The 13,004-nt window shown below is 37.5% G+C and overlaps 2 protein-coding genes and 1 long non-coding RNA gene across 4 annotated transcripts; 1 reads left to right on the forward strand and 2 right to left on the reverse strand.

Moving 5' to 3' along the window:
• Window positions 1-26: 26 nt before the first annotated feature.
• oaz1a (ornithine decarboxylase antizyme 1a) lies at window positions 27-5,270 on the reverse strand. The gene is given in 6 exon segments (XM_067514599.1): window positions 27-560; window positions 1,394-1,479; window positions 1,677-1,852; window positions 2,412-2,498; window positions 2,500-2,566; window positions 5,083-5,270. Coding segments are annotated over 6 exon segments (666 nt in total). The 5' UTR covers window positions 5,202-5,270; the 3' UTR covers window positions 27-429.
• On the forward strand, window positions 4,112-8,296 carry LOC137132275 (uncharacterized). Of its 2 annotated transcripts, XR_010915089.1 has the most exons (6): window positions 4,112-4,191; window positions 6,286-6,351; window positions 6,529-6,610; window positions 6,707-6,841; window positions 7,115-7,191; window positions 8,012-8,296. It is a non-coding gene; the product is annotated as an uncharacterized lncRNA (long non-coding RNA). The 2 variants fall into 2 exon arrangements; XR_010915088.1 differs by lacking the exon at window positions 4,112-4,191 and having other exon boundaries at window positions 5,484-6,351.
• amh (anti-Mullerian hormone) lies at window positions 8,228-12,554 on the reverse strand. The gene is made up of 7 exons (XM_067514596.1): window positions 11,509-12,554; window positions 11,089-11,385; window positions 10,840-11,009; window positions 10,598-10,709; window positions 10,425-10,524; window positions 9,914-10,344; window positions 8,228-9,203 (listed from the first exon to the last, which is right to left on the reverse strand). The coding sequence occupies exons 1-7, from the start codon at window positions 11,621-11,623 to the stop codon at window positions 8,794-8,796; spliced, it is 1,635 nt and encodes a 544-aa protein (XP_067370697.1). The 5' UTR covers window positions 11,624-12,554; the 3' UTR covers window positions 8,228-8,793.
• Between the last annotated feature and the right edge of the window lie 450 nt (window positions 12,555-13,004).

Consider the following 13,004-nt stretch of genomic DNA (forward strand, 5'->3'; position numbering starts at 1 on the left):
GTATGACTCCACAAGACTGCAAATGCTACTGTCTCAAGTCAGCACTTTTATTTAGTACAGTTACAACATGCAGATTTCTATCAAGTGAATCAAACCAAATGAAATTCATGCACACGTTAAAGAAAAAAAATCAATATAAAAAGGAAAATCAACTGATAATCGCTATGAAAACATCTTTGCTTACATGAGTAATGTGAATTCATTTTCATCACAAATATTACACTGTGGATATGATTTTGGGCGGGGTGAGTGATAGCACTACACATCATGGAGCAGTAGGACAATGGCAAGGACACAATGTAAAATAAAAAAAAATTTAAAAAAGATAGGAAATCTCAACCATACTTGACAGTGATAATGAATTAATTCCCTAGAAAGTACAAAGATGTGTGGGTATAGATTAAAATATTTGTAACTGCTCAGTGTCAACTAATCGTCATCAGAGGAGTCTCGCTCGATGCTGTAAGCCATGAAGAAAGCGTCAGGGCGGGAGGGGACGAGGGGATGACCCGGTCTCACAATCTCAAAGCCCAGGAAACTGAACGTGCGCAGCAAAGATGCTGAGGGGACACAACATGACATAAAAACATATGTAAGAGCTTGATAATAAATCTATACCCTCCAGATGTTAGCACAGAAGTTATCACAAGTAAAGCTGCTTTTCTCTCACAACTAATGAAATACAATAAAAGTATTTTGCCGTTTTGTACATCAAATCTGTACAAAAAACAAAAAGAAAAAGATTTAGGCTTGAGTCACAGATTCAGAAGAAAATTGCCAGAAACTATTAATTAATGAAATTATTAATTTCTAGATAGATATGTAAACTAGAGAAAGAGTACCTAAAATAGTTCCCAAGTAGATGGGAATAAAATGTGTTTCCAACCCATTCACATTTTATTTATAAATTCAGGAAAGTCAGATATTACTTTATGATCTTTGTGTTCCATATCCTGTATGTACACTAAACTACATAAAGTACAGGTACACAGTGAGCAGCACAATGCACAACAGAGCTGAGTTTAATCTGCCACACTTGAAGTCTCATATAGGAAATTATGTTAGTGAAGAGATACATTTAAAAGAATGTTCAAGTATTTCCACAAACTGTTTAAGTGACTTTGTGCCATGCAAGGAAAAAATTGTAAACTAGTGTCATACAAGTCTTCATCTATTCTAAATGGTAGCAAGTACTTGATTTATTAAATTCGATTTGATGCCATCATCATCCAGCTTTGATTCTTTTGTTCCAGTATTTATCTGGGGCTTCCCTCCCCGGTTCCTTCTAGTGTCTTACCTCCTCTGTAGATGTCCACTGTATGTTTTTCACTCAAAGTACAGTGCCAAATTAAATCAAAAGTTTTGATACCCAGCATGATGATAGATATCTTACCTCTATCATCACGGCTCTTGTGAAAGCAGATAAACACATGATCAACTTGCAGCTGCTCTTCAGCAAATTCCAGAAGAAGAGCAAAACTGAGAAAGAAACAAAACAAATAAGTATTTATGAATTATGGGTCATATGTTAAGCATTATTCAAGTCTTTCTGTCTATGAACTATATTTCATCATAAAAACAAGTCTTTCGAATGAAGTTGTCCCAATGTTTGGATAAACATTATTTGCAACTTTTTTCCTTTCAATAAAATGGTCAAAAATATTTTCTTTGCTAACCTGTCTTTGCTGCCCTCAGGCAAAGCTCCAGGGGGAATTTCAACATAAAGGTTTCCCCCTTTCAGTGCCGCCCTCCAGACACAGTGCTTGCCTTCAGACCGAAGGGGCTCAAACAGCAAGAAGCGAACTCTGCCATTGGCAGGAGGTGGCTCTTCAAGAACCAGCAACTGAGCATCCTAAGACAGCAAGGAAAAGTGTGAGACACTTTTCAGGTGACATCAAGCATACAAGTTCAATTAAAATTACAGATTGAAGGTGAAAATGCAGTTAAAACCCCATCTGACCCATCTTTGTTAAATTAAGACTCTTGTAAACTATGACAATTACAAAAAAGGTTGCAGTTCTTTAAAGATAATCTTGTGACATGATTAAAATTCAGATACCAATTGCTGGTTTGCCACATGCTTGGACATTGTAAAGCTGTAAAGATAAAAGTGCATCAAGTTCAATAAAACAGAGCTAGCCTGTGTTCTTCTGACCGTGATGACAGGCACACAAACAACCTGAGGTTTACAGGTGAACAAAGACCTGAGATATTTTGATTAGCCACAAGTTTTCAAAAGTGCTCACTTGTAAATAACTGCCTTTCATTTATTTCTCCCTAACTGGATAAGCCTGTTTTTCTGCAATGTTAACTCAAGGCAGTTACACAGGCATGTCATCATACAACATGATCAAAATCACTTTTGCTAAGTTAATGTGCTATAAAAATATTGAAAAAATAATTTAACTTACAGAATAGAATAGCTTAGCTGAAAGATTGCGATCCCGCTGATCATTCCCTCGCCCACCTGGGATCTTCAGGGGTGGGAGAGGGGCATCAGGAGCACCACAGAGGCCCCGGACACGGGTTACTGCAACAGCGGGAGCACCTCCTGGGATTGGAAATGCTGGAGTATAAAACAAATAATATTAAAACACACACACACGTAATTAATGTTATTATAGTTTAAAAAAAAATGTACAAAAACTACATTTAAAATCGCAAAATAAAATTAAAAATAAATCACTATAAAAGACTAGAATAAAAACTGAAACATTTGTTTATTATACACTTTCAATGACAGAAACCAGAAATGAAAATACAAATAACTATATTTCTTTGGAAAATGGAACCTAAACTGAAACTAACAAACACAGTCGCTAACACAGTGAAATTATGAATACTAATTTGGGTCAGAAGATGAAATAAAAATGAATCTAAAAAGTTAAACCAAAACACATCATTAAAGGCTGCTGTGAAACATAACCATCATAGGATATAAATGTCACTTTTGACCTATGAATGATACATTAACAAATATGATATTTACTCTTAGTTAGCCGCTGTTTATATAATTTCTGTACTAAGAATGACTATTATTGTCCCAATGCTAACAGAGTGTGTGCCACGGTTTCACTAGGCCAAATTTGAGCTTGTCACAGTTCTAAGGGAAATTGCAAACATGATCTATTTGTCTAACCATTATTCTAGTGCTGCACGAATCTCACTGCTCCAGTTTACAACAGCAAGGGACAAACACTGCACTGCCGGGTGACTTCTGCCACTTTAATTCAGAAAATAAATTGCTCTATGCAATTAGCTTGCACAGTGTGTGGATGCATAGAGTTTCAGGGTCAATGGTAAGAATATTCTTAAACTAAAACCCACTAGCAAAAGTAACATTGCTACAGTGACCCAGACTCTTGTGGACACTCACAGATGCTCTTACGTAAATACCACTGTTGCGCTATATGTAACACCGAAGTGTGAAAACCTAATGTGAAATATTGTCCCTCTTACGGTTGAGGCAAACTGATTCAATATGCAATGTCAAACTTAATACAGGTTCTTCATAAATCCCATTAGCAAAATACACAAGCCATCTTTACATATAATCCTCAATGCCACTTCTTCCTAAATCCATACTAATACAGAGCACAAGGTTTTCAATCAACTTCTCCTTTCAGGTTTCGCTGTAATCCCCACCCCCACAACATATTCTGGAAAACACAGACGCTATGGTCACATGAACAACGACTGTCTCATAATTCTGCTTGCCTAATAGCTGCCTAGCCAAGTATGAATATCATGTACAGTAACCACACATAACTAGTTTGTCATTATGTAAGTTTTCAGAGAATATGTTTTAGTTACGTATGTCAGAGTACATGAGGGTAAGTAGCCGAGAGTAAATCAGTTTAAGACACCTGCTGGTGTCTAAAAAAAAGCCATGACTTACAGAGAAATATATACAACTCTATCAAGACATGTGACTTAATCTCTATCACTGGAGTATTAAAAGCATCAATGCAGTCATTACCCCAAAAAAATAAAATAAAATAAATGCCAGAAATCATCAGGGTAAACAGAAAACGGGAGAAAATAATCTTCCCCTCCCCCTCCTTCGCAGTGCAGTGGAAATTTCCTATGAGTCCTCCACAAGACTATAGAGCCAGACAAACAGCCATGACCACCGTGTGCCACAGGCCCCATGATGCTTAATATGAAATGACAATGAAGCGCACCGCAAAGGTCATTATAAAATATTAATAATGATTATATCAACTGACTGTCCCGATGAGAATCATACAGGTTGATCTTCCCTTTTCCAGAGCTTTCAGGATGCCTTAAGCTGGCTGGCACCTGAGCCCGAGGGCGAAACGGAAAAAAAACCAGGCACAGTTGATCAATGCGGCTCGATGATTTTTACGTTTGTTAGCAACAAGCTAACAATACATAAGCGCTATTTTAACGTTCACGGGACCTTATATACTCACAAGGCCAAAGCGAAATTCAACGTGAGATACAACTTGCATCATTAACTATTGTGGTGTTATTGCCACAGTCTGTTTTCAGTGTCATAGCTAGAGGGACATTAACATTGCGTGTTAATGTTACTGAAGCGCTGGCTAACATTTAAAGTTAACGTTACCGCAGTTAGTAATTAACCTACGATGACGTTCATACGAAACCTAGGCCAACACCGGCCACATAAAGAAACACCAAGTTAACGTTTTAGCACAAAAAAGCTTAAGATGTACAAGTTGTTCATAATAGCCAAGTCCACTTTTAACGGTATGTAGCTAGGATCACTGTGACGTTTCGCAAATTAGCTGGTGCATTAGCTTAGCTAAATACAGCCTGTATGTCAAAAGCAACTAGCAGTGTTACGCAATCTGGATGTAGTGTGTAGCTACTAAAATTATTTAGTAATGACGTTGAATAAAACACTTATCAATCTAATCCCGCAATGTGACAAAGTGTTTTAGAAAGATCGAGCTTAGTAAAAAATGCTGGTATGCAAACAAGTACCACTTGATAATGATCGCTTCCCCTGAATGCTTAACTAGGCCGCGGTTTTTAAACATGGCTAGCTTGCTAGTTTAGTTAGCTCATAAACAACTCACGACTACAACAACATACCTTTCATTTTCAGATTTATTACTGGATTTCTCAATCACAGGCATCTCGGATAAATTTCTCTCTTTTTCTCTAACAAAACAATGACTATTCAAAATCGTCTGTAGGTTAGATTTAACCATCCGGCCAGCGTCCGCACCAGCTACTCGCACTGTCCTCTCCTCTCGTCACTGTCGGGCTGAGCTGCAGGTTGCAGTATTTGACAGGGGAGGGTCACGTCCACCATGACGTGTTACTTTGAAAATATGACGCAAACAATAAAAGCTCTTTACCAAATTCTTTATCATTCAAAGAAGAGGGGCGTTTAAGTTAGTCTGTCTGGAAACGTTTACTTTGGTGTTTCTTTATAATTTAGTGCTGCAACAAGTGTGTTTTTTGTAATTACTGTATAATTTAGACTTAAAAGTACTTTTTAACAAATACTTATATTTATATTATTCAACAAATAAGTTCTCTGTGGACAGTATATTGGTTTCATAGTGACATGCGATATTCTTACTGATACATGATTGTGTAAGCAGCATTTTAGTGTTGTAGCTGGTATATATGCATTTTTAACTCTAGGCCTATTGTCCGCAGGTACATTTTTATAAGTAGAATATTAACATGTACACTTGTAATTGAAATACTCAAGTAAAATGCCCAAAAGCTGCTAAGTACTGCACATACTCATTCAATACTCAATTACCTTCAATTACAAGTACATTGACACAATTGATGACACAGAGAGTTCGAGTGTGTAGCCTCATTGAGAGGAGTCAGTTTGGGACATATTAGGTCTTAATATGGAGAATAAAGTGTCTAAAACACTGTCTTCACCCTCACCAGCTGCTGTAAAGATCTTCTTAAATATTAGTCCCAATTACTCTACTGCATCTCTTTAACACTGACTGGTTACACTGGTAACAGGTAGACTGCAACTTTAAGAGAAACTTTATTATGTTCTTTCAAGCAGGTAGAGAATAATTGAGTATTTTATTTTAACCCATTTGACATCAACATTTTCATATAATTCATATAATATCATATAATTAGACTAAAGGCTAATGCTTGTAACTCTCGTCCACCTATGGTTGAAGTGGTCAGCATCAACAGTAACAGTAATTTGAATATCATTTATCTGACATCTGTGCCTGTCAATCAAGCAGCAAATGAGTATAGTGTAGGGTGTGTATAACACAGTCTGTGCTGCTTTCATATCTAAAGCCACCATCAACACAACTGTACTAATGTGGAATTATACAGTTAGGCCAAACTGAAGAATCATATCAGGTATGTTTTTTTTTACTATACAAAGATTCATATTAATTTAGAGTCTGAGCTATTTTAAATTATGCTTTTCTTTCCCAGCTCGCTGCAGGTGCCTATTTTAAGCTACCCTATGTTAGTCTATGACACACAGTGCAGTTTGAAAGACTATGCACGTGTCTGATTCATTTTATCTTACAGCTTAAATCTGGATGAAAATATATATTAAAAATTAAAAGAAGGACTTAAGGAGCCAGAATTGAAACATCAGGAAACATCATAAGTAAGACACATGTCCACCTTTAACAAACAATAGAATTTTACAGCAACTACTGTAGGCAATAGCTCACAAATTTGACTTGTTTTTGTCCTTCCTTAGTGTCTTATGACCGGATTCTGTCCATTGAAAATTTGAGTGATGTTCCAAATCCATGGAAGGGATTTACCATGAACCGCTGCTTAGTTTTGGCACTGGTCGTACTTCTTATGAGCTCAGGAGTCCATGAGTTGCATGGTGAGTACAGTCTTTTTATTGAATCACTTTAGATACAGAAACACCACAGCAGACAAATAACTTTTCTCAACCTAACAAACAAGTTGTACACAACTAAATTTTGTTTTTCTATTATTTCCTTAATATTCAACTTGTGTGATACATTGGACAGCACATGGTACTTCAGCATATTATCTGATCATTTTGACGTCTACACTCCTTTAATAGCTTCTGTGTAATCCTAACAGCTTCTCAACAAACCTTCGATGTCTTTTAAATTGTTTTGTTTTTTAGATGCTCTGGAGTTTTTTGTTGAGGAGACAGGTGTAAGGTCTTTCATTGAAAGTCTGCAGGATGGTTCAATAACTCAGGTATGACATGCCATGTATTGTTTATTGTATTTATTTTTGATGAATTAATTAAATAATAATAATAAATTTGAGGAGCTTTAATTTTCTCATTCCGAGAGGCACAAATCGATCGAGGTATTTGTTTTTACCTCCATGTGCAGTAAATAGACTGGTGGTATAAAGAAATCCTGAGGTAACCATTTAATATCTAAGACCAGGCCCTAGACTCACTTTTTGTATTTTAGTGGTGTAAACAACAGCACACTATTTTACTGTCCTTTTGCAATGGCCTTTTTGACAACACCAAGGTTTTGTTAGGTTAGATTAATATCATGCTAATGACTCCAACACAAAACCTGTCATTAATAGTTACATTTCACCAGCTTTCAGCAGAAGAGCTGAATCTGCAGTCGAACGAATAAGTGAACCCTGATTGTTCTATGGGGATCAGCATTGACCAGGGGCAGCACTGAACTGTTTTCAGTGGGTCCCAATCTCTAGTAGTGCTTCTGGATGCAGATCAAGTAGATAGTTTGTTATATGTTGCAAATACAACTATAAGCCATCCCGAGTATGACAGTATGTCATACAGCATATCATATTTTAACAAGGTCAAACATTTTATAGTTTTAAGGGCATTTTAGTACTTTCTGTGGCACTGTTTGTAGAGCTGCTCCATGATTTGTCTCTATATAACATCATCAATTCACAAATTAAAGCTACATTGTATAGGAACAAGATTTTTAATAATCAAGCTGATTTTCAAACATATTTTCATCCTTTTTGGATGTTTTGTAATATTTGGACCGTCACCATGGGAATTTGTTCTGTATGCTTTCAGATATCTATATGGGATCATTTCACATGGTGGCGGTGGTGGGGTTCGGAAGAAGTTGGAGTGATAAGAAGAAGAAAGAAGCCAATTAGCAACAAAACAATCATGAAACCTAAAGCTAAAGAGTGAAAAATATACAGCTGAAGGAAGAGTGAAAGGTCAAGAAACAGAAGTTGACTACTGTAACAGCTGCAGATTTAAGAATAGAGAACACAAACAGTCTTGAGTATAACTTGAATTTATTCATATAAATACAGAGAATGTTACATTTACCCCATATTTAACTGGCTGAGGAGGTCTTTAAATTTATCACTAAATGACCAAATGGCTTGGTCAAATCTACCTTTTTGTAACTGGTATTTAATTTAGATAAGTATTCTACATCATCACCAATAGCCATAATTTTATCAAAAACATGGCATGGGTTTTAGAATATTTGTAATGAAGTTAAACAATTATTATTTAAATAACATCTTGTAGACAATTAAAATCGTATAGTTTATTCAGATGGAGATGAAAATACTGACATCTGAATTCAAATCTGAAATATAATATTTAAGTTTTTAATAACCATGATTATGTGTAAAAAACCATTCTGTTGCATTCATCTACTCCAAATAGGTGTATACTAAATAGGCCTGTGAGTATTAATATGTGTGCCAGTGTAATAATACTGTGTGAATAAATATAATTAGTGACAGTTAAGAGATACTACAAACTACTATCAATGGCTGTTAAACCAGACAAGTGAAATGGCCTTGGTGCCAGAAATACAAAAGAGAAGACCTTCAGCGGCATCCACATTGCATTGCCACCATATCTGGTTTAATAGAGAGGTAAGTACCATGCTCATTGAAATCCATCACCTCCAGGGCTTCATAGGCCACAGGCACACAGCAGGGAGCCCGCTCGTCCACATTTTCTGTGTTTTCAATGTGGGAGTTGAGTAGAACAGCGTGGTTGTTGCCGTTGACCAGAGGGAATGTACAAGAGCCATGACAGTTGTTAATGTTGGCAATGTTCGGACCCACAACGTGCTTTTCAAGGGACACAGTGAGGCCCCTCAGCCCACAGCTGTTGCTTCTCACTGGATTGTTGGGGTCTGCTCTGGTGGCACGCAGACCTCTCTGCAACTCGTATGCACGGGCCACAGTCTGCAGAGCCTTAAGCAGAAGAAAAGCACGGTACTGGCTTTCTCCTGTTACATGTAAATGAAAAAAAAGATAAACCATTTGAAGATGGTAATACAGGCAATTTAAATTTGGGTCAGGTATAGACAAAAATAAAATGTAAAAATCAGTTTGCCTGCTTGGTGTGATTCCCAACCAGGTGCACTTCTGCTCTACTAGTGTAACACATTTGATTTCAACATATTTCCATGTACTCAAATGTTGCATATAAACATCATGTGATGCAGTTACATATGTGCAAATTAGTAACGACTAAATGACTTAAAGTAGTGCGAATTGAGCGAAAAGAAAAGAGTGCGAAAAGAATTGAATTAAATAACGGGTTTAGACAGTTAGCTAAAAGTAATTGATTAATAGCTGAAAGGTACTCACTACCTAATTAAAATAAGTAATAGGTTAATGGGTTAATTTGGTAATAGTTGATAATAGTAGCTAATGGATTAACATATGAATTAGTTCGCTAACTAAAAGTAACAGTTAACAGATATGTGATTGAAATGGCTTAAATGGAGAGGATAGTTAAATAATAAAACTATAGTAACAGATAAATAATGACTCTGAATCTCAATGTTAAATCTGCTTTTAAAAGTTGGAGAACATCCAGTTTAAAGTGGGCATATTGAGAACGGGGGAGATGGGCATTTGAGTTCATCTGACAGTGTTATTAAGGGTGTGGCTCACACACTGTTATTGGAGACTGTTTACTTGTACTCATCACCTGCTGCTGGTTCCTTCTTCGGAAACACACTGAGGGCTTTGAGTCTCCCCAGCCTCTCTATGGCTCTGCAACCTATGTCCTCTTCCCTTATTACATGCTGTATCTGCACCACGGTCTGCTGTAACCTCTCCCTGAGCTCGTCCAACAGTGTAGGAGAAAGGGCCAACTCTCCATGATGCACCTGAAACAGGGAGCCCCTGCTGGTGAAGGAAAAGATAGTGGGGGCCGAGGAGTTGATCAGTCCTGCCAGCAGGATCTCGCTGGAGGATAAGCCGATTGCCAGAGGAGGCAGGGACTGTAAGGAGTCCAGCTGGAGAGGAGGGGATCGAGGGGGTTCCTGAGGCAGAATATCACCTAGGAACCGCTTCAGCTCACAAAGGAAGGAGAATGTCCTGGAGGAGGCCTGAGATGAGCCTGAAAAATGTGTGTATCTGAGGAAGAGTAAAAAAGTGTCAGTCAGCATCACTTCGATAAGAATTTGGTAAATAGGGAACATGAAAGTTAAAACAACCTTGTATCAGTTTCTAGTTCCCCACAGAAAAGCAGAAGTAGAGGCAAGCTAATGTTGCTTCCTGATTTCCTACCAATCAGGACGTACTTTAGGTTTTGTTCTGCAATTAGAGGAAATGTAATGAGAGGGCACACTAGAAAAAACAAAGAAAACAAGATAGGACGATGTCTTACTCATGTCAGGGGATTTTGTCTTGACAGAAATCCTCCATTTCTGGTGAACGTTGTCCTCTGATATTCTTCCTGTCAATAGTATATACTGTGTTTCTCCTGAAATGCACACAGACTGGAAGCAGCAACAATGCCACAACTTGGGGTTAGTGGGCATCAGGTTTTACTGTAAAACATGTGAACTTTGCTACTTATATTTTGTTCACATCATCCTCAGTATTCACAGCAGGTGGTTTTTAATTTACCTGACAGTTAGGCTGCAGCGACTGACTGGTGAAGGTGACGTCCAGGTCTCCTCCACTTAGGGGACTTTCAACTTCCAAGATTAGCAAAAGTTTTGCATTGGACAAAGAAGACTGTGGGAGGTCAAAGGTCAACATGAGTGTTTCACTCTTATCTTCCTCTGCCAACAGCACTGATGAAGAAAACAAGACAAACTTTAAAAATGAAAACCAAACACTGAAAAAAATGCTGCGATTGGAGAGCGCTGCTACCTTCAGTGTGATGCATAACCTTAAATGTATTTCTCTGGTTTCTGCTTGTTTCCTTGGCGAGCTCTAATAAAACTGAGCTTGATGAATTGTCAGATGCTGTGCAGATTCCAAACAGAGTCAAACTGCTGTTTGTGAGTTCACCGTCGCTGCCCACAACTTCACGCAGCGCTGCAAATAGGTCATCTACAAAGCACGGTGCATTGTGAGGGACGTGATGATGAGACACTCTTTCTGATGGTGGATTTTTGGTCTGCAAACCATCTCCAGCGTTTGTGGAGCTCATTGTGTGGTCGTCTCCTTTATTTGAATTGTAATAAAAGAGTAGAGAGTAGATAACACTTATCTTTGCTAAAATACACATGCATACAACATACATTTTAGAGTAATTTAAACATAAGCATGAATAATAAATGACCTGACCTGTCATTGTTGGGTCCAGCATGAGCTGCTGTCCATGTACGACATGCAGGGCCACACAGAGCTGGGTCAAATAGAGCATCAACACTCCGTAGCAGAAGACATCCACAGCCAACATACTTCACTGTCTAAATGTGTGCCTGTGTGATCCGACCTTTCTCAATCGCCTGTTTAAAATGGGTCAAGTTCCAGATGATAGGATTTATATCCTCCCCCCTTTTCACTGACTGGGGGACATGCTGCCAAAATAGGAATATCATGTGTCCTTGATGATTTAGACTGTGGATTCTTTTTGAGATGTTTGCTGTACTGAAAAGAGTTTGTTTTTCACCTACAGGAAGCAGGTTAAACTCAGACAATACAAGCGTTCGAAAGTCAAACAAAAGGCAGTTGTTGGTTCAAACATACAGCGTTTGATTAATGAAGGTGAGGAAAAACCTCAAGGGAGGTTTCAAGATTAAAGAATACACTTTTCCTTGTAATCTTATCGACCTGTTAATGTTTCCCTAGCCAAGAATATCAGCGGTGTTGTTTAAATGTTGCTCATAAAAACAATGGAGCAGTGCAGAGTTTCTGAAGTAAAATTAAAGAAACACCAAACACCAAAATATACTGTATTGTACTTCTACTCCAGATAATACAAGTGAAGATGACAAGAAAACATCCTGTGTCAGCTGACAAGATCTATTTCACTACAATATCTGAGCAGTAATTATAAAACAGGAGGCAGCAAACAGTTCGCTTAGTAATAAGACTGGAAATTATTAGAGCATTAGTGTGGCTGTGTTCAGAAAAAGGAGATTTTAAAAGATGCCATATAACAATGTAATATATTGCTTTTAACTAATTTATAGAAAACTGATGGTTATGCACTAGATTATTTCTATTTATGTAGCATTTGTGGAGTTTGCAGTAAAAAACAAAACTGCAAAGAAAGGATTTTTTACGTAAACAAACAAGCAATAACATGAAGGGAACTGGTCAGGCAGATGTTTTTTTTTACCTTTAGTCTGAGCCAGGCTGTTTCAAACTGGTTTCCCAATTTCATAGTTGTTAGACATACATACAAGTGGTATAAATCTTCGCATCAGTACTTCAGCAAGAGAGTAAAGAGACATAATACCCCAAAATATTGAACTATTTCTTTAGTCAAAAGGCCTCATGTTAATGGATCCCAATTAATTTGACTAATTTCTTTGTAACACAACTTTTATTTTTATATCAAGTATTTCCCTCTGTTGTGCCTCTGATTGTTCTGTAATGTGTTGAATTGTATCAGTTCACTGTTGACTGGTCAGGCTGTGACAGAGTTATTCAAAATAACCAGAGGAGCAGCTGCTCCATGGCACAGGACCACAATTAAACGCAAAGACCAAGCAACATTTGGATGAACTTAACACAAAGTGATGATAGAGAGATTCTTATTAACTTATGTGTTTATCATTTATGCTGGAAAGTGAAAAACAGGCACAGACATGAGATCTGAATACTTTCACAGA

The sequence above is a fragment of the Channa argus genome, chromosome 8 (assembly GCF_033026475.1).
Source record: "Channa argus isolate prfri chromosome 8, Channa argus male v1.0, whole genome shotgun sequence".
Taxonomy (NCBI): Eukaryota; Metazoa; Chordata; class Actinopteri; order Anabantiformes; family Channidae; genus Channa; species Channa argus.

Bases quoted from the DNA above. Each gene is read 5' to 3' on its own strand.
- amh (XM_067514596.1), bottom strand. From the start codon at position 11,623: ATGTTGGCTGTGGATGTCTTCTGCTACGGAGTGTTGATGCTCTATTTG. The intron at 11,010-11,088 runs GTAGCAGCGCTC...TTTCTTCATCAG, and splicing joins GGTTATGCATCACACTGAAG to TGCTGTTGGCAGAGGAAGAT. The intron at 10,525-10,597 runs GTAAGACATCGT...CTCTAATTGCAG, and splicing joins GACAAAATCCCCTGACATGA to AACAAAACCTAAAGTACGTC.